The 21,927-nt window shown below is 41.1% G+C and overlaps 1 protein-coding gene across 1 annotated transcript; it reads right to left on the bottom strand.

Moving 5' to 3' along the window:
- Positions 1 to 5,037: 5,037 nt before the first annotated feature.
- IL13RA1 (interleukin 13 receptor subunit alpha 1) lies at positions 5,038 to 20,084 on the bottom strand. Its single transcript, XM_086470399.1, has 10 exons — positions 20,006 to 20,084; positions 16,501 to 16,658; positions 14,179 to 14,314; positions 12,277 to 12,397; positions 9,871 to 10,055; positions 9,363 to 9,514; positions 7,998 to 8,130; positions 7,473 to 7,569; positions 6,902 to 6,986; positions 5,038 to 5,388 (listed from the first exon to the last, which is right to left on the bottom strand). Exons 1-10 carry the CDS (start codon positions 20,082 to 20,084, stop codon positions 5,269 to 5,271), a joined length of 1,266 nt encoding a protein of 421 aa, XP_086326525.1. The 3' UTR covers positions 5,038 to 5,268.
- Positions 20,085 to 21,927: the final 1,843 nt, after the last annotated feature.

The raw sequence follows: 21,927 nt of genomic DNA, 5'->3' as shown, positions 1-21,927 counted from the left end.
TAAAAGGTCCAACAGACAAAACAGACACAAGCTAATTTTGATGCTCTCACCGCTATTGCCAAAAAAAACCCAACAAAAAAACCCGTGGATTTTGTTTCAACTTGCTACATTAAAACAGGTTAAGAAGTGGCAACAACATAGCTAAGTGTCTTAAAACCGCCCCAGTCTGGTATTGCAGACTTTACAGAATTAACACTGTACGTGTGCAGAGAGCTCTCAGACAGGAACTGCTGGTAGCATGGGATCTAAGTGATCTTTCAGTAGATCAATAGGAAAGGATGCCCATTGCACACACCAATTTGTTCCTAGCAGGAGGCACATATTCAGTTGAGGTTTTTCCAAGTTGTTTGTTTGTTTGCATTTTTTTTTATACAGAAGATGTAGGGCCACTTCTACCTTTAAAGCAAGACATTAGTTTAACTCCTGGTTCAAGCTGCTCCTAACTTTTGATCTAGCTTAGTAAATTTCGTCCAGGTTCCAAAAAGTGACAGTGCCTGAGCTTAACATAACCTTTTTCTCATTAAGCTTTCAATCTCATCATGCTCTTAGCCATGTCCATTTTAAGGTTTGAGCCAAAATAAATACAGGAAAACTTCAATGAAATAAGTTAAAAGTAAGATTAGTGGAAGTACTGGTTAACTGGAAAGCATCTCTTTGTACATGCTTTGTGCAAGAGTCATCAAAATAATTGCAGTACTTTTGCAAAACAAGGAGCAGAGCATACTACTAGAATATACTGGCTGTTTTACAGCTCTGCAGTGACAGCAGCGATCATCTTTCCCCACTACATTCAGAAGACTATTTGGCAACAATCAGGGAAGAGCTGTAGAAGGGATACTTTAGAGATAAATACCACAAGGAGGTTTACAAGCAAAACCAAATTATTTAATTAATCTAAACGGGGGGGGGGGAAACACCCTAAAAATCCTCAAGCTTTCAGGCTCTCATGTGCTATAAGCCTGAGGCAGAGTTTCCGGACCTGAAAGAAAGTTTGTCTCTCTCTTGTGCTTGTGCCTCCCACCCAAACCCATATTGCTTTGCTGTGGTGATAGCGTGGATTTAGTTACATCAAAGTGATCTCAAGTCTCCTACTTCCACCATGGTTCAACATAGCTAGCAGGAAGCTCATCCAATTTTAGAGATTTTAATCTGGTTTTGCATTTGGATTTTAAGTATTATCTAGAAGCCACATTTCTACAGCTGGCAATGCAACCCATGGGGCTTGCTCCCAAGAAACATTTTTTCGCAAATATCGAGTAAAACTGAAGTATTTGAGAAACATCTTGATGAACCTTCAACAACCCTGCCAGACCTGCTCCTCCCAGCCTCACCATACCCATTTTGGACATGAAGATCTCAGCTGCTGTCCAGTGGCAGTGCTGGGGTGAAAAGAAGGGAGGGAGGTTTCTGCAGCACCCTGACCATACCTGGGCTTCCACTCACCTGCTTCCTGCTCATGGTTGGATAAGGTAAAAACCCTCCAAAACTGAAAGTTTCTTCTTTTTTTTTCTTTCTTTTTTTTTTTTTTTTTTTTTTTTTAATGAAAAAATAAACCAACATTTCCCTTCCAGGGGAAATTATGAATATTCAAAGTTCCAACTCAGAACTAAGTTTATTCAATACTTTCCAGTGAATGGAAATATCCAATCTGTGAGTAGTTCTACCTAGTAAGCGTTGACACACTATGGCTTACAATCTGGCATGTTCATTTATTGACTCTTTTAAAGCTGTCCAACTATGTCATGGCACCCCTTAAGCGAAATAAGTTAAATTTCACACAAAAAAAGAAGTGTTTATTTTTTCTAGGATGCTTAACACTGAAAACTTAAATTATTTAACATAATGTATTAAAATAGGAAAAGGTCACTTATGGGGAGTGATTAAAGTCATCGTTGGTCATTATTGCCACCAAAACTATAGAACTGGGAAAGAAAAATCTCAAGACTCTTGTTTTTTAACATCACAGTTTCTGCCTTAATTTTGAACTATCTGCTCACTGAACTGAAGGGAACAAAGTATGCTTTCTCTGAATCTTTTGAAGAAGCCATTCTTAATGTGTTTATTTGGCACTTGAACACGTTTGGGTCTAAGCAACTAGGTAATGGCTTTCATCAGTTTAGCAACCTGGCATTTTCAATTACTTCAGCAGCTAACAAAGATATAAAATATTGGAGCTACATTTGGTAAGGCTGCAGCAACCTCAGTCAAATTCCAGTTTGAGAATTTATTAACTCTCTACAGCATTGGGAAAAAACACACCAAAGTCAGAAAGTAGCATGGCATTGAGCACACCGACAGTGCCAGCACAACTCTTGTGCACAGCTCCATTTCTGTGTCATTACCCCAGCCAAAAGGACAGCAGCTGTAGTACTTCCCACTGATTGCACAGGCTGAGTTCATGTTTGAAAGGGAAGACGGCAAAGCAACACTCAGTTTTTCTTCTCTGGGTTCTGCATGCCTCAAACATGGTTTCCCATTAAACCACTGCCCTCTCTTCTGGCTCAGTTTATCTTAACCCATGAACGAAATGCCATGTTATAATATTGAAAAAAACATTCAAACATATTTATTCACTCTTTAAACAAACTTACAGATCAAGTAACTGCAAGGAAGAACAAACAAATGATAGCAAAACTTGGAAATTTCAAGCTAATAAAACCTTAACCATGAACAAGACATGTTAAAGATGAAAATATACTCAGACACTTTATATGATAAAACACAGGCTCAAGAAATCCATCCATTAGGAAGCGTGTCGATTACTATTACTCAGGAAACAAATAATTACCCAAAACATTTCTATATAGCGATCTCAACCATCCTCTACATTTAAGACTTCCTTTTGGCCTAGCACCTTCCATCTGGTTTTTTCCACCCCTTTGGCTTTATGAATTTGATGGGGTTTTCTGTTTTTCAAACAAATAAGCTTTGTTTTTACCATAAACACCAAAAGTAAAAAGAATTTAGGGTAAAGTACCATGGATCATCTTCCTAGATTGCTATACTGAAAGCCACAAAACTTTATATTACACTTTATGCCTACTTATCTTGAAATCATACAATTCTGTTTGTCGAGTGGTCTATGATGAGCAACACTCTTAGATGAGGTAGATTTGAGAAATATTTCTATCACTATAATGATATAAATGGGGTGAGTGAACAAAGTTGGCACAGGAATCTAATCACCCTTTCCCCCATGCTATTCCTTTACCTCTGGAATATCAGATAGTGCTGCTAGCTGACTTTGTATAACCTGAGTTTTGTTCTATCTCATTGAAATCCCTGAGGCTTTATTCTCATTTTGTCTCACTAACCAATTTTGATAATGTCTTTTTTTTTTTTTTTAAGCCTGATAATAAGTAAAAGATTTAAGCTAATATGGGGTCTGCTATTCTGCTACGTTTCTCCTCCCCTTTCTACCACCAGCATCAAGAGGTAGATAAGAGATACTTGAGAGGTTCAGTGGGAACTGGGGAAAGAATTTGATTTATTGAGAGGGAAGGAATACATAAGAAGGTAAAGGATGTAAATTTGTAGCTAAACAGCAAGCTCCATTAGTTCTGCTTCTCACAGAACAGTATGTTCTAAAATGGTAGCATTTCATTTCAGATTTTTGATTGAATGGAGTTTGAGGACAGGGCTGGACCTTAAAAGGTTAGTCATTATACAGTTTGTTCCTAGCAAGCTTCTGAGGAGACCTCTTCCCAGTCTGGTAAGATTGACTATATCAATGACTAACATGTCTGCACTTAGCTAGGAAGAGCAAGAAATTCCTGAACACTAACCATAAACATCTTGCATGGATCTCTTTCTCCCCATCACATTACTTTCTGCCTCCAGCACAATCACGGTACTGCTATTAACAGCCTTGCAGCACAGGGTAGAAACTAATGCTCAGAATTGAGAGCAGAGAAATATCACAGTTGTGCCAAAAAACACCTGTTGGGCTTATGCTGGGTAAAGCAACTTCAAAATAAAAACATAAAAAAATGAACAAATCAACTCATGATTAAACAAAAAAACCCCACAAAAACCAAACAAGCAACCTCCCCCCCCAAAAAAACCTCAAAACAGCCAAAAAAGTCATTAAGCTGCTGCAGTAAAATATAGAAGAATTTTTTTTTTTTTAAAGTCAAATCAGCACCTTGTTTTAAATTGCTAAGCTCCTAGAGGGGAAGTTCAAATCACAGCCTCATCACTATGAAAAGAATAAAGCTTGTCCCTTAGAAAGCAGGCCGAAGTGGTCATCCTCTCTCCTCGCAAATCCATCAGCTCAGCAGTTAAGGATTAGTCTTGAAGTCTGTGAACTAATTCGGTTTCAGTGGTTTTGCATTTGCTAACCAATTGGACCACAGGTCCTTAGACTCATGCATCCATCCTGGCAGTTTTGCTGGATAGACTCAGGATGACTTAGCTTCCAAAAATCAGGTGTTTTCAGGCCAATATGGCCAAAGTGGAATCACAGTCTGGTGAGACTCAATACAGTTACCTGCCACTGCACAACGCAAGTAAAAAATTCCATTTATCAATTTAAACAAAGTATAATGAACCCAAGAAGTCCATGAAGGCAAGGCATCTGAGGACAGGCACTTGAATGGATTAAAAAAAACTTAGCCTTTTCTATGAATAGTCTGAATACCACCTGGAAAGTGGAGAGGCTTTTCATACACATTTTAAAGAAAAAAACAACCCTCTTATGGGGTTTGACCAAGCCACAGCTGACACACATCAGCCAGAAGCATAAGAAGGTCAGGCCCTTTGGAAAGCACCCTGCCCTAGAGTACATGAAACAGGCCATCCACAAACGGTCCATGCTCTGGCATCCCACCTGGCAGCAGTTCCACATAGTAGCACTGAGCCATAGCCTCATCTCATCTGCTGCAAAATAGAGCCAAATACTTCAGAGACATCACAGTGCTTGCTCCAAAAAACCCATTTGCAGTCTAACTTGGGGCACAAACACAAGTGCAAATGACAAGTAATACGGCAGAGCTGGCTGGAGCCAGGATGAGAGATGCTGCAATGCAGTCATGTGAAATTTATGTACATGCTTATCCTGAATGATCCAAGATGAGTATTTCTAGCAGAGATGGAGGAATGGCCACTGTTAGTGATATATCTTCCGAGCATCAGAGAAGTAAGGCTCAGAGAGGGCACAGTAAGGTGTAAGTTGGTGAATGTCTTGTAGGCCTCTTCACATCTACATTGTCACCCGAGGAACAGGAGCATGAATGCAAGTTTCACCATCTTTCATCAGTAAAGCAGAGTTTATCGTTTTTCTTGTTCAGAATTAGCGCACTCTGGAGTTTCTGTTAAAATTAAAGAATGAATTTCTTCTTCCTTAATTAACCTGTCATAAGCATTCACAGAATCATCCTTCGCACAGCTCTGAAAGAGAACAACAACATTTTTAACAGCACTTCTTCATGGCAAGCATTGTTTTTTCGGCCCAGTAAGACAGGCTTGTTTCACAACATATAGCCTTTATTACGGTGAAAAAGCCAAGGCAGCTGGGCAACAAATCGTGCTTATTTGGGACATGGCTTAGGCCTGGCTGACAGAAGAGTTATCCTCCCTGGAAATGAGGAAGAACCGAAGGTTGGTCCCCATCTTAAGAGTGCTTCCAACTACAGCTAATGGGTGAAGCTCAAGCAGGAGAATGGAGAAGTGAGGATGTACACGTTTAGTAGAGTTTTCACCAAGACCCTAAGCACATAGAGAGGATCAAGATAATACTCAGAGGCAAGAATGTAGTATTACTTGGGGCAGTAACAAAGCACAACAAAGTGTAACAGCTGCCATACTTATGATCCTCATGGCCAAGAGTCTCATCTTAGTCCCATAATGACCAATACATGCTTTGCTTTCCACAGAGTTCTGGTTTATTATTAGGTGAACTCAGAATACTTCTATGGAAAAAGGGAGTAGTGGATTTTGGACTCTTGATTCCATTTGCAATTGGGAGGCCAGAAAAAGAGACTTATTTTCAAAAAGTCAGCAATTCCTGCAGAACTCCTGTTCAACTGAGAGCATCCAATGTACATGCAGCAACAGACACACAGATAGTCATTATCCTCTACAAACATTCCAGAGCTGGCATAAATTTTGAGATGTCACAGTGAGTCAGAAGGTCCCTTCCATACAAAGGACTGTGCTCAGAGAACAACATACACTGCCTCATGTCTAGGCTTGAATTAGGGCTTGTCAGTGTACTTCCCTTACGATTTTTAGGAAGAGCTACTGAGTTAGATTTGTTTAGAAATAGGAGTTCTCATTATCGCCATTATGTTTATTTTTCCTGAAATAAGGGCCCATATCAAGCCTTTCATCAACTAAAGCTTGAAGCAGCTCTAGGTAGTTTTGCTCTTTTGCCAGTGAGAAGCTAAATGTCCTGATTTACTCGATAGCTAACTGACTGATAAACATGAAAGTGCTAAAAAGGTAAGTTTCTGCAAGTCAAATATGAATAGTTTTATTCAGCATCATAAATACGAGCAAGTAGCAGAGAAAGACCTGAATGTTCAGTAGTAGTTTAATGGAGTCAGGGGAAAAAAAAAAACAACAAAACAATGAACACCACCAAAAAAAGCCCCCAACAACCCAACACCCAAAAAACCCAACCCAAAACACATTTAAGGGACTAGCAGTCTGTGAAATAACAGAATAATGTACCACTAACATATCTAGAAAAGTATATGCAATTTGAGGGGAAAAATGAAATCCCTCAGTTTTGGGTAATTGTTTCTAATCAACTCTTACTACTGTAAATACTTAATCGTCATACCATATACTTACTTATATACAGTTGGTTCTAAGATAGACATAGGTAATAGGAAAACGAAAATTGGAAGCCTACAGATCTGGTTCAATAGATTAGTTGGCCCAACAGCTTCTTACTAACCTGGGAATCCTCATTCTGCTCTCCAAACATGCGCTTAAGAATTTCTCTAGGGTCTGGAATTGGTGGAAGAATTAATATCTTCAGCCTTCAGAAAATTAAGAAGAAAATATTTAGATGAAAGACACAGTAACTTAAAAATCACCATTTCAAAGTCATACTTGGGTGCAGTCAAGGAAATTTGTGCAGTCAGCTTTGGCATTACTATCCAACCTTCAGTCTCTGTGTAACCATGCCCAATTCTTATTTTTACTCCCCAAACTAAAATCAAATGGGAATATTCACACAGACAGATTCTAAATAACTTTCACTGCTGACAAAGACAGCAGCAAATGTCGGCTTTTTCAAAAAATCTGGTAAAATATACTTTATGGTCTATAACCTAATTCCAATAACTGAGGCACAATCGTGCTGCCACTTTTGTTATGCAATACGGATAAAACATATGCTATTGAAACATGCCACATCATGGCCAGTTACCTGTAGATTAGGTAGATCAGGCAGATTAACTGTAATGCAAGTCAAAGACCAATCAGAATTAGTGGATTGTAAATAAAGGGAGATCGTTATTTACCTTTTTAGATAAACTAGCAGAATTATCATAGATACTGCTACTACTAATGGAATGGTGATTATTAAACCAACATAGAACGCAGAGTCTGTCTTCTCACCTGGAAAACAAAAATTAGGGATGTTTTGAAAGGCTTTTTAGGAATAATGACAACAAATGAATTAATTCTCCAATTTGTTCATAGACTGAATATTTTTCAAATACACTAGCACTTTTGTAGGCAAGGACTCAGTGTTCAAAGCACAATATTGTAATGTAGATACATTTGGCAAGAAAATGCAAGCCAGCAAGACTCAGGGATGAAGAACTGACAGCACTGGAAGGGGGACACTGTCCAGCTACATGGATGGCAACTCCATCAACATACACAGCAGTACAGGCAGCAACTGACGGCACTACTGAAGGACTAGAATTCTCTTGCCCTCTCTTCACCTAAAACTAGATACACAGGAAGATCATCTTCGACTCAGTAGACACCTTACAGATGAAGAATAAAGTGCAACAAATTGCAGGAACAATTGTTCTCACCAATACTCTTTTCTTCACTCCAGTCACTATAGAGCTTGCTGCTATAACACTCGGGCTTTGGTGTTGCTCTCACTTTGAAGCTGTACTTGCGATTAGGATCAACACTAGGAATTGACGTATAAGTATTTTCAACCTAAGGTAAAAAGAAAAGGTAATTTGCTTTGTTCAATTACCAACGTATTCTCAGTCATTTACGAGCCTATTTTCACTGTGCAGTCAACATATTCTGAATGTTTTGATAGAAGACCTTTTTGTGAATACTGAACTTCACAAAAAAAGACACAGCGGCATTTAACCAGCACAGACTGCCTAAACAAAGATTCCAAATCTAAGATTTATTCTTATTCACTGCTATACCTAACATGTAGCATTTGGCATCAATGATTAAACTAGGACTTAGTGTCTGGTATAGTGCTTTTTTTTTTTTTTTTTTTTTTTTAAGAAACATCTATTATTTATGCTGCCTTCCCCTCTCTGTCAGGGCAGCAATGCTGATCTACCTTTGACCATAGCAAAGTCTTCTGTGATGCTTCTACAGAGAGACACACACACACACTAGATGGGATGGAACTTCACTTAATTTTGATCCAAAATGCCAGCTTCCTGAAGAATGTTGATAACATTTGAGTTGGCTAAGTTTGGCATAGGAGAAACAACTAAATATGCTCTACAGGAGAAGACTGTCACCTTACTTCTGAATTTGTCAGGTTGTTTAGCATTCTGATCAAACAGTATGCTCTGTTTGGCTATGGAGATACAGCCATGAGTATATCCAGACACTGAACTCAGTGCTTCTTACACACACATTAAAATCAGTGTATCCAAGAGTGCACACCTTTTATCTTCCCCTCCATCCTCAGTCTTTTTAACCCCTTGCTTTTCTGTATAACATTCTGTGTTCTTGTGTGCACCAGTAATTAATTTTGCTTTCAAGAACAAGGCAGTCATCTGACCAAGAGCAGACCAATGACAGGAAATCCCAACACCAAGAGATCAAAGTCCCTTATCTTTGAGAAGCAAACAGGTACATGCACTGCAGTGTATTTCCTGGTAAGTATTGTTTAGTTTAGTGTATGTTTCTTTATCAGACTGTTCTTACACATTACTGCTTTGCCATAGCAAATGATGGCAAGGATTCAAGACTCACATGAATTACATTGTATAGTATTACTGCCAGAAGCCTAACATACGGGAGAAAATGTCCACACAACACTTCCAGCTAGTGCACCAGACCCATTTACATGCAGCACACAATTTTTCATTGTTAAATAGCAAATATTTGAGTAACTGTTAATATCAACACAAGTTATAAAGCATACACAGGAAAAAAAAAAATCAGTTAACCGTAAGTAATAAAAAAATTACTTTAATTATCTGAGTGGTGTCCAAATCACCATTGTGATATGCAACTTCGTAAACTAAACAGTTTTCTGGAAAGGTGTCTGATTCGTTCCATTTGACATATATTTCATCATTAATCTTTGACAGTGCGACTTGTCTTGGTGTAGCAGGTTTTACTGAAATGCAAAACAGAAGAACTAGTTAAAATAATACTTGACTGCTTACAAAAATTGTTCAAAAATCCCATGTTGCATAATATTACACTTACACCAGTTTAGGAACAGCAAAAGCTAGCACCAAAAGGTCAAGAAAGAATAAAAACAAGTAAGGAATAAGAGTAAACATGAGTGGAAAATGAACCCCTTATCCCGCCAAAACAAATCCTGTCTATGTAATTCCCAAATCAAAGATCAATAGAAGGGAGCATTTAATCAAACTGTCTCATCCACAGCTTATGAGGTGCAAGCTTCTCAAGCACAATATGCTAGCAAACTTCTTTAGATTATTTTTTATAATGTGGTGTTAAACTTACCAAGGGTGGTAGGATTTTTACTTGCACACACAGGCCTAATTTCTTCAGATTCATCTTTAATCAAAATCCTTATAGCTGGGAAAGTACTGGTGACTTTTGGAAAACTAAGATCGAAAATGCATCCAGAGATTCCTTGGTGCATAGAATAGTTGCTACACTTCTCATGGTTTTCCAAACCATCAAACCTATAGGAATAACAATATTTTTATAAACTTCAAAAGAACAGGACAGCAAGGGGCAAGCTTGTTTTTAAACCTGTGTTACAAATTCTAAAGACCGATCTTGCACTGAAGCTGTGCTAGAGCACATATGAAAATAAAGCTAAGCAAGGTAAGAAGCTTCTAACTTATCTATTTAGAAAGAACGTTATTTTTGTAAAGAGTGTCAAGTAGCAGAAAGAGTGGCATGTTTCCTTTATATTGAAGCATCAAAGATAACAGCTGCTTTCAGCTTTGCTTCCCATAGTCCATATGGGAAAACAATTTCAAGAGAAAAAAAAAATAAATTAGAAAGCAAACTTAATTTGGATCACTTCCTATCACCAGAATTTCACTTCTGTGACAGAATGAGCTGATCAGTCTCCTTTAGTGATGTCTCAGGTATGGAAGCTCTCGCTTGAGATGGTCAAGTTTCACCTATTGCCTGCATTTGCTTTTCAAAGTGTCAGTACTCACTTCCAATAACAGAGAAGCTTCTCTTTGTTCCTCAAGTCCCAACGAAAATATGCCAGTAGCTTTTCCTCCTAAGAAAACTGGGGGTTTGTTTATTTATTTATTTATCTAAAAGTGATATAGAGTAAATGAGAGCTTCATTCAGGAGCAGCATTCCCCTACTTCACATCTCAACATGCAGGGGCTGGGGAAGCCAAAACTGTCCTGTTTTCAGACCCCTTTTTTATCCACCCTTCACACCTCCCAGCCCTGGGGCTGACGAACACGGGGGCGGGGGGGCATTCAGACCTGACAGTACCCGGCCGATGCATCAACCTGCTCTCGTAAGCCTACGTTTCAACAAGTACTACTGTGCACTGATAGGATTCATTTGTTCTAAGCTAGTGTGATATTCATGTTCACTTTGGACAAAAACATATGGTTTCAGAGGAAAATATTAATGAAGAATATAAAATGGAACTAAGCAGTAATTTTTCAGATCATTGTTCAGTCATTTCTGGAAAAAATCCCAACACATTAATCCCCCCCCCCCCCAAACCAAACAAATAAAACCCCAAACACACCTCACCTGCATTATGGAAAGTGTATCTTTCAGTCCAAAAATCAAGTATTTCCTTAGTTTTCAGCTTTAAAATAAAAAGAAGTCTTTTTCTTTCTAAGCAGCATAAATCAAAACTCTTTGCTTCTGCTACAGCTACATCTTTCATGAAAATTAAGGTGTAAGTTGAAAGTATGTAGCTCTAATCTAAAGCATTAGTCCAGTAAGTATCCATATACCCAGAAATCCAGATCTTCAACTTCTCATTTGTACTGTTCTTGTGATAAAGAAAAAAATCTATTTCAGCAGCAGTTTAGAGAAAGAACAGTCCTCCCTGCATTTAACTAAAGCAGCAAGTTTTCTGCTGTTTGCTGTCCAAATGCTTTAAATTGAACAGCTAGCCTACGAGACTGCCACTGGAGAGGAAGAGGAAAGTTTATCTAGTTAGTTCAGATACGACAGAAAGATGATAAAACTACAACAAGGGGCTTTCAGAAAGAAAACTTCAGTATTTCTACAGAAGTTAATGCAATCTGGCATTTCACAAGCCCCAACAACATGCAGAATTGCGCACAGATTAGCATGCACAGATCTCAATGCCAAGTTTTTGCTCACACCACAACTCCGTTCCTTCGGAACAAGAGTCTATTTATGGCAGTCAGCAGGCAAGGGGGGATGATGATAATAAAATGATGTTCCCCATAACTTTCAAGGTGAATCCGTTATTTATGACATCGAAGACAAACAAAACTGCTGCTAAGTGTTATTAATGCTTTCATACAATTTTCTAATGATTTAAGAGCTGACGCACACATTAGTGAGTGATTCTACCTTAAACGGCCCATGTTGTTGGGCTGCAAAGAAAGCAATTAATATATCGGTCTAGCTCAGTTCTTAATTCTTCCCTCTTTGAATCCACAATTAGAAAAAAAGAAAGCAATAGCACTTATTTTAAAATGGGCTACAGAAGCAGCCAGTGCTTCACATAATAGTTAAATCAACTTCCCAAAAAGCAACGGCAACCTCTTGACCCTTCAGCAGCAAAAGCTTTTTGTTGGACAGGACCCAACACTAACTTGTATGCAGTGCCCTGGGACCTTTCAAAGCAATAGGAAGCAGACAAGTAAAATGTGTAACGTAAAACTAAAGTTTAGTGCTAAAGCACTTTAGCGTTGGGAATAAAAAGTTCACACAAACCAGTAGAACAACGTGTAATTGGTATCACTGCTTGCATTCTCCCCAGGACGCCACGTACAAACCATGTATTCCAAATTGTGCCAAACACAGCTCAAGTCAACAGCAGCAGTACCTGGAATACCTGCAAGGCAAGTTGGAAAGGTCTCTAAGATTTATTTTGCCAGAAAAGTCTCTCACCAGTTTCCGGAAGTAAAACATCCCTTTTTACACAACTGAAACCGGAAGGCCAAGATAGGTTACCTCTCAGGCTGCACTGTCTATCAGCACAGCAAGTGATTAATTCCAGTTATTTGCTTGTTTATTCCAGTTTATTGCTTGCAATAGCTGAAATCTCAGCAAGCTAATCATAACAGTGAATCTCAGTTTCCACCACATCTGAATTACTACTTAGAGTTACCTGATGCTAAGGACAAAGTTGAGTTGAGTCAGGAAAACATCTTGTTCTATTAAACTACAGATACTTTACAAAGGAGTTAAGGATAGCACTTAGCTTTGTTATAGTTATTACAGCCATCACACTAAAATTAGCCAGCATTTAATTATAGTTATCTTCTCCAGATACACTATTAATTTCTCAGTATTCTGAGTATGGAAATACCTGTAGATCTTAAATATGGAGAAAAGCAACACTGGGTAAGTTGAATTTTTAACTGAGACCCATATACCTCTAGACATTCAACTTCAACATTTTGAAAACCCAAATTACAGAACATAAATACAAATGAGTACATAGCAATTCTGAATAGAGACATCAATGTATCTCCCAGCCAGAGCAATTATGGAATAAAGTCCTTCATCTTGCATTTTTGTATGATACAAGTTCTTTATACTGTATTATCATGTTACAGCACAACAGATATTTTCTCCTTGTAACAAGTGGCAACATCTCCATGAAATAAAAATAAAATGCATGTTAATTTTATCAACAGTCCAGACTTACTTATAGAAAACTCCAAATTACCTTCTACTGCCAAGCTTGCATTCTCCCTGAAGTAGCAACTGCCTAAGAGTATAGGAAAATGAAACTAGCTTTCCTATTCCAAGAAATATTTTAAAATTTTATCTGCAAGCAGACTTTTAAGAGCCCCAAACTGTTTAGCACACGCTGTCCTAGTGACTTGCTTCCCTGATTTTCCAGAATACTCTTCACAGACACGCATACAAGCCTGATAAGGTTTCAGGTTCTCCCATCCACATGTGGTTTTCACCCACATCAAGTCATGCTCCCAGGTTAGAGAGACTTTTACTAGTCAAGGCAAGAGGCTCCACTTCCGTGCTGTACTTCCTGACTTCCAACATCCAGCAGAATATTTATATTCCTTAAAGTCTGCTTCCTAACAATTTTTCTACAGACTCCTTATTTCTGGATGTCAAGAAACAAAAACCATTTTTTCTCTGTAGTCTTTGTAGTCCCCAATCATCTCTTTTTCAAAAGAGAACACTACTCTAATTTAGTCATTTATTGAACAAGTTGTTAAATTCACTAGATTCGTCCCTCTAACAGTTACAAATATAGGGTTATTTTAGGGACTTCTGCTTGTACAGAAAAATCATACAAAATAAACTGACTTAAGAGATTAGTCATGAAGTCAGCAGGCTTCATACAACTTAAGTAAATTTTTATCCAACAACCACAGCGTGGCAGGGACAAGAGGAATGACAGCAATCACACTGTCGTCTTGGAAGAGCTTGCCTCTAAGTTTTTAAGGGTCAGAAGACTCCAGTTGCATTTAAGTGTAGTATAATCATTCTGTTTAAGCTTTGTCAATTGAACTAGCCCTCGTGTCTGGTATCTCCCTATTTCTGTATGATATTTTGCTAAAACAGCAAAGAAAACAAGGCTGGGTCTCCTCAGGTCAAGAGAGGCAGGTCTGTCTCAGGTCTGGCCACTGCCCATGTTACCTTTTGGCAGAAGTGAGGTCTCCACCCATTGGCTGGGCTCGCTGGTGTTATCGTGCTTGCATTCACTTCTCACTTGGAAACGCATTTCCTCATTCAAGAACGTATCTGTCACACGGAAGCGACTCTTACTCCATTCCTGGGTTTAGACGAGAGGGAAAGAAAACCTGAACATTTGGCATAGCGTATCAGACACATGGGAATTACCATTAGTGTAAGAATACACTACAGCCCCTCAGAAAGACTGCAACTCAAAGCCAAACGAAATTAGTGTCTGACAACGTGGAACGCCTCAGCGTCACTTAGCTTTTCTTTTTCCTCATCAGGTGCATTCAGAACTCACCAAAAGGAAAACTACTTCTACTCCAGTAACCTATAGACACAAGCAAAGGCCACACAGAAATCAAGGAACAAGCATAGTGTGGGGGAAAGTGATCCTAGAGTAAGTCTTCACGGATAATACAAAATAAGCATGTTTATACTACAACTATATAAACAGGAGCTTACAGATCTAACCTTCATTTTTCTCTGTGTGCGCACACAAGTGCATGATGAACAGACAAAAGAACACTTGGAAACATCACCAAAAAGCAATGAGAAGAGTTTGCACGGATTGAAGGAGCAAAAGAAAAAAAGTTATCAAAACAAATCCACAAATGGCTATTAAATACAGTGACACCACATCGGCCCACATAGTCCATCAGCTTCCATTTTCAGAAAAGAGTATGTGCTTTTGTGAGAAAAAGGCTTACTCTTTTATCACACACTTTCTTAAGCGTCTTTTATTGGACCAGGCAGATGCTAAAAAGCATCTTAATGCTGTTAATTTGAAACAGGATATAAAAAAAAAAATTTTTGTTATGACCAAAGAATGGTGTAACCACTTGGGTATTTTAAAAAAAAAAAAAAAAATTAAAAAAAAAAAAAATTACCGGCACTAATGAGAGGGCAAGGAAATCAAACAGCAATGAACTGACTAGGCTCCACCAGCTGTAATGCAAAAAGGTGCAGCAAGATGATACACAGTCTGGCTCGTCCTGTCATGTGAAACCTCTGTCCCACAGCTCTTTCACTGCCGCTGACGTTAACATCTGTTAGACCCTTCCTTAAACTCATTCAGGCCATTAACCAAGTAGATGTTCAACTTGTTAGTGAACCCATCACAAGAGGCAAGTAGGTTTCTGCTGAGTTAGGAAGTTCAACTGGCTCATCCACAGGTCCGATGAAGATCACTAGAGAAGGGAGCCTCAAAAATGAAGCGCCACCCTTTTAGCGGTGTTGAGTCATTAAATCAGCTCAGCTGTTGTGAAACCACAGCCTCACTTCAAGTCCAGGATATCCTGGAGCTGTCAGAAAGAATATAGCAGTCACCATGAAGAGGCCATTGTAAACATCAGGCCACAAAAATGTACTAGGGCTCAACAACAAAAGACTGCTTCACGAGGCATTGTATCGATTTTAACCATATCCGAGATAGCAGCACTGCCAACCCCACAGTTGGTGCATATTTAAGGCTTCAAATTCTCACAGTTTGGAATTATGGACTGATAGCATATTAGCTTACTGGCAATAAATCGTAAAAATATTTGTCCTACAGCCCCTTCAGGACCGTGGCAATGCTGCTCTCAGTCCTGACCACCAGTCAGTCCTAACACTAAAGATCACATCTCAGCTGCAAACCATCTAACACAGACACGAAAACAAAAGCCTAAAGCAAAGATGGTTTATAATTTCTGTTCCAGGGGACAAATGTGTTCCACATTGTCTTCATAACACAACCCCCACCATGAATAACTGTAAGAGCAGGGACAGGGCAAATGTGGGAACATGTTAATACTTGGCACTACCTCCAAAAGACGCTATGCTGTAAAACCACAGCGGCACCAAGGTTAATGTGCAGGCCTCTTTCTTAAATTGAAATCAAAGTGAAGGAGATCAGCTGTTGCAAACTCCCATTTAAGCCTTAAGGATGTAGGCTGCCCTGTGCATATTTTATTTTTCTAGAAAGCTGCATAAGCAAAGACTGAAACAAGTCTTTCCACATTATTATTATGGTAGTTCTGTGTTATCAGTAGCAGCTCAATTATCAGAGCACAACAAACAGATTTTTCTGATCTGAAGATCCCACATGCTGGTATGACTCAGTTTTGAAGTTTTGATCCCATGACAAGAATTAAAGGCTATATTAAAACTGTATTTATACATGTTTTTATATATCTATATATATCTATATATATATATATCTATATATGCTTACACACACAGAGTTTTACCACAGCAAGACATTTACAGGAGCATAGCAGAGTTTAGAGGCGATGCACTTACTCTTTTATCCTGAGGGACCTCATCTATCACAATGTCACTGGAATACTCCAGGTCACAGCTACTGCTGACATTCTCGGGGGGGGTCCATGTCCAGTTCAGGGTGCAGATTTGGATAAATGAGTAGTCCAGGTTGGATGGAGGTGGAAGAACTTTTGCTGCTAAAGAAGTTATCAGTGTAACAATTCTGTTGGTCCACATATTACCATTAGTAACAGTGACAGATTTTTAACTCTCCAACAGAAAAGAACATGAATTAGATGAGACATTAGGAAGAAAATCTTCACTGTGAGGGTGGTGAGGCACTGGAACAGGTTGCCCAGAGAAGCTGTGGTTGCCCCCTCCCTGGCAGTGTTCAAGGCCAGGTTGGATGGGTCTTGGAGCAACCTGGTCTAGTGGAAGGTGTCACTGCCTATGGCAGGGGGTTGGAACTGGATGATCTTTAAGGTCCCTTCCAACCCAAACCATTCTATGATTCTACAATTCTCAACTTCATCAGTTGTATTGGCTGTCAGACAAGCTACTGCCCACTAAATTGTTTCTATTATTCCTGTTATCTCAGTCCATCAATCATTTAAATAACTGTAAGAAATGCACGTGCAAAAAAGATCACTGAAAAGTAGTTTTTAAGAAATAGCAGCATGGAACAATGTAGCAGCTGTGGTAATGAAATTTATGGTCGTGGACAGAAGTCGAGTCTCATCTTTCAGGTCTTTTCTGCTGCAAGTTTGCATTGTGCATCCTGAATCTTTAGTAAAAATAGCATATACATTTTGTGGAGCAATTAATACTTTATTCTACCCAAAAAACTATCCATCAATGCAGTTTTAGAGAGAAAATCTTAAAAAGACAAGTGATGACATCTTGCAAGCAACAGCTGTATGTTAGAACCACAATTTAGCCCAATCCAAGCAAAACCGAGAACGTTAAAGAAACCACAATGCTTTTTCAATTACTCACCTATTAAACTTTTAATGCTATGCTCTGGCACGGTTAGCAAAACCAGTGTGGGACAAATAGTAATTTACTGCTGGCACACTTCAGTGGTACATTTTTTCACCTCCCAAAAAGCAAGATAGAGGCAGAGGAAGAGCCATGACTCAGAGATAGTTGCTGGGACAAATCCATTTGTGCACTGACCCTTCCTTACTCTTGTACGCTGAGTCACAGCCTACTCAATACCTAGTCACACAGCTTGAAGGCCGTATAAGATCACAAAGAAGGGAAATATGGCAGAAAATAGAAAACTGCCAGGAAAAATTAAAGTATGTTTCAGACTGCAATTCTAGAAAAAATTACCAATCAGTAATTCCCTAAGAAAATGAAAGTGAATTTTGTTTTTTTTAAAGGGCTACTCCAACATGTACTATTAGAAGGTATTAAATAAGAGGCCAAATGAGACTGTTTCTCAAGGGTATCTATGGTTATCATCACTGAGGCACCACCACCTATCTGTCTGTGGAAAGAAAGTACCCTTGTAACGCAGTAGTTTCACAAACACTTCAAACTGATGTCAAACTAGCACTGCTGGTCTTCCTCATCCCAGGAAACTTGCTCATCCCAGGAAACCCAGCTCAACCCGCCCCAACATTTGGGGGAGGACATAGGGAAAGGGCAGAATAATTCCACTGACATCAGTTTTCCCATCCAGGTCATGGTGAAGCCCCGTTTCCTTCTGCTAGCACAAGGAAGAAGGCAAAACAGCTTATTTCAACAAGAATTCTGCCCAAAGCATCCATAACACCATTACCTAACATTTCCCAAGAGCCAGAGCTGCCAAAACTTGAAGAGAATCCATCAAACTCCTGGAGCTTTCTCAGACCTTTGCATAGTTAAAAGACAGGCAAAGGTAGAGATCAGACATTACTACCATCTCCGTGTCCGCATGTATGTACGCTCAGACAGAAAATGAGAATAATTACTAGGATTTACTGGTTTAGTCTGAATATGCTTAGCTTTTTTGAATACTTAAAACTTTTGGGATTGTTTTTTGTTTGTTTGCTCAGTTTTGCAGCTGACCTCAGGAGCAGAGAAAAGAAATTTTTGTTTTTACAAAAACACAGCTTGCTCTGAGAAAAAATGAACCTAGCCAGAACATCTTTGGCTATTACCCGTTCCACTAACAAAAACTTAAGATGGGTTTTAGGTACAGCATTGCGGCCTTAAGTTTGCAAATACAGAGTCCTTTAGACCATAAAAAAAAAAAAAAAAAATTCAACAAGACTCCACAGCTCCAAGCATTCTGTCTTTTAGCGATCAAACTTTTTATTGCCTACAAAAGCCATAAACCCCTAAAAAAATTTAGTGTCATCCCCGATTGCTGTTCTGAAGTTCTACACATTTCCTTTTAATAGATTTGATTAGAAGTAATTGTGCTTAAGCTTGCAGGTTTCTACCCACACAAAGTAAGAAGTGGAAATATCCAAGGTTTATAAATAAATCAATAAAATGTATTAGCACAAAAAGTTTAAATCTAGTAGGTTTCAGATTAATCTATATAATTCTGGAGCTCATGCTTTAATGCTACATTGAGCTGAAGACTGCCTTTATTCTTAGGCTTAGCCAGTCTCATACTTTTTGTTGTGTAAAAAAATACATACGGTCTACTATTTTTGTTATTAAAAATCTCATCACTACAGCCATTCACCAGAACAACTCAAAGACCAACTACAAAACATAGGCAAGACATTATTTCACTCTTAAAGAACAAAACCACGAAGACGCTTCTAAGAAAACACCACGCAGCAGTAACTAGCGGGGACCAGCCGAGGTGGTCCTGCACAGAAAATCCTTTATTTCTCACAGTCGTAAGGCGGAAACATCAACAAATGCTTTGCATCAAGTATCGTAAAAGTGGTGTAGACTTCGTTTTTTTTTTTGTCCTTCTGTATTTTCTTAAGGTTGATTTCATAGTTACAAAACGAACTGCGGCCAGTTGAAAAATAACAGTTCTCTAATGTTTGCAACTGGATTTTTGCACAAGATTAGCAAAGACAGAACTAATAAAGCTTCGCGCCCCGGCTCTTACGAAACCCCCACAGACACGCACATATCTTCCCCGCAACTAAACGTTCGTGCTTCCCAACGCGGGGGAACGACGAGTAACGGGCAACGCACCGGCCAACGCACCCAGCGCGGGAACCGGCTTCTGTCCTGAGCTCCCGCAAGCAGCGCACCGCCCGGCACCCCGCCCCGCCCCGCGGCGCTGCCGGCGCCCCGCGCCCCCCAGGACACCCGCAGAGCGAAGGGCGCTGGGCTTCTGCTCCGCTTCTTCAGGCGCAGACAGCGCCCGGGGCCGAGCCCACGCCCAAGCGGGCAGAGGACCTCCCGCGGCCGCCCGGCCCTCGCCCGGCAGGTCCCCGCAGCGAGCGTCCCGGCCGCGGCTCAGGCCGGCAGCCAGCGGCACGGCGGGGCCGGCGCCCGGGAGCGGGGTGGGGCGAGCCCGCCGCGGGGCCGGCAGCCGGCCGGTGGTCCCGCTCCTCGCCGCCCCTTCCCTTCCCGCTCCTACCTGCCGCCGTCCCCGCGGCGACCACCCAGCAGACAGCGAGGAGAAGCCGGCGCCGCGGCGGGGCCCCGGGAAGATCCATGACTCCGCCGTCGCGGCCGTCCGAGCGCGGCGCCGCGCTCCCACTTCCCGTCGCGGGGGCCGGGCCAGACGGGAAGAGCCGCGCTGCGGCCCGCCCAGGTAACCCGAGCCCAGCGGGCGGCGGCCGCGCTCCGCCCCCGCTACCTGGGCAGCGCTGACCCCCGCCGCGGCGCTGGGCTATGGGGCTCCCGGCCCCCGCCGCCGCCACACACCGCGGCCCCGATGGCGCTGGGCTGCGGCTGCCCTGCCGCGAGGTGAGCTCCCCGCGACGTCTCCTGGCCCCGCGCCGCCGCCACCCCCTGTGTCACCCCCCGCCTGCCTTCCGCTCTCTGCTGGCCATCGCTGCCTCCCGCACCCCCACCGCAGGGATGCTCTTCTTCTCCCCGGAGCCGCCTGTGCTTCCCGGGGGCCCTCCCCAAGCCCCGCCACGGCCCCGCCGCAAAGCCCCAGCTTCGGCGTCGCCCGAGGACGCCGAGCGCTTCCCGCGCACCCTCCGCAGGGGCCCGCGCCCCGCGCCGCTGCCCCGGCTCCAGCCCCACCGCGCCCGCCCGCGGCACCCCGCTGACTCCCCACACATCGCGGCCACAAACTCTGCAAGGTGTTGCTTTGGGAGCCAAAGTCATCTTCCTTTCACAACCCGATCTACGCTCACCTGCCGCTATTGTTGAAACGTGCCCGAGACATTCATATCCTCTCCCCAGGAGAGCAACTAGGTTAGCACATCCCTGGCTAGTTCTCTTGATGTTAAACTTAGTTATTCAATCCCTCTGGCAGAACTCCTCTTTTCAAAATTCCTCCTGCAAATTCAGGTTGCTTCTATAGTTCTCATCTGTACTAAAAACACATATCGTTCTTTTTCTGATCCACTACTACAGATTCTTCTTTCTACAAACTTCCCCAAACACCCTCTGCTTGCGACCTTTCCAAACCCGACAGGGTCACTTGCAGTTTTGCTCTTGCTTTTACGGGTGTGATGTGGCAAGTAGTTTTCCCAGTTTTCACAGAAGTGGAAATATTACGCAAGTGATATTTTGGTACATTTCAGGATAAGAAAACATTTAGGGTAAGGTTTTTTCTTCTGAACTAGATTTTTGTGGCAGCTAGCAAGCTTGCTCCTAGTTGCTACCCAAATACAGGTCTTACAAAAACTGTACAGATCCAGCAGAGAGGAGATTTCGGCCAAGTTTTGAGGCAAACTAAAATTCATTAGTGAAAATTACTTATTCCTAAGCCAACAGAGCGTTTCAGTATTTACTCGGCTCTTCAAAGAGTTTTGCAAGAGCTAATCTGCTTTTTAGATGCTTTAGAAAAAGGGAAGCGGATCTTTTTATGATGGGGTGGGGAATATCCTGTGGTGGTGTTTGTTTGTTTGTTTGTTTTCTTTTCTGCCTGTTTTTATACTCCTGGGAAAAAGAGGAGCATTTAGCAAATTTCCTAGTTGCTCTTAGAAAGCGCCCAAGGGCCTGCAATTATAATAAAATTAAAATTGTGGCTTAAAGTTCCAGGATATGAAACATTTAAGCTGTGTGACTGATCGTACTGTGCAACTGCCTATAGCCAGCACGGACTACGCATGCTAGTCATGACCTTCATACAGTAAAGCCGATCCGAGATACAGCGACCTCTCTCTTGCTTTTGGTTTCCTTGCTAATGTTTTCTTTCCTTCCTTCTTTCTGTTTTGTCCACTCTCTCCTGGGAGAGCCAGTGCCAAGCACACATGCAATGGTTCGCGTGCTTTTGGCAGCCTGCCTGTCATCATCGGCAGCTGAAATGTTTTTCCCTGGCTCTCTCCCCCCTCCCTGAGTGCTCGGCTTATCATCACATTCCCATCTCACAGCAATCAG

This window comes from Leptosomus discolor, chromosome 9 (assembly GCF_034619465.1).
Source record: "Leptosomus discolor isolate bLepDis1 chromosome 9, bLepDis1.hap2, whole genome shotgun sequence".
Taxonomy (NCBI): Eukaryota; Metazoa; Chordata; class Aves; order Leptosomiformes; family Leptosomidae; genus Leptosomus; species Leptosomus discolor.
The sequence above is the reverse complement of the archived record's forward strand: the minus strand, read 5'-3'. Positions and strand labels throughout refer to the sequence as shown.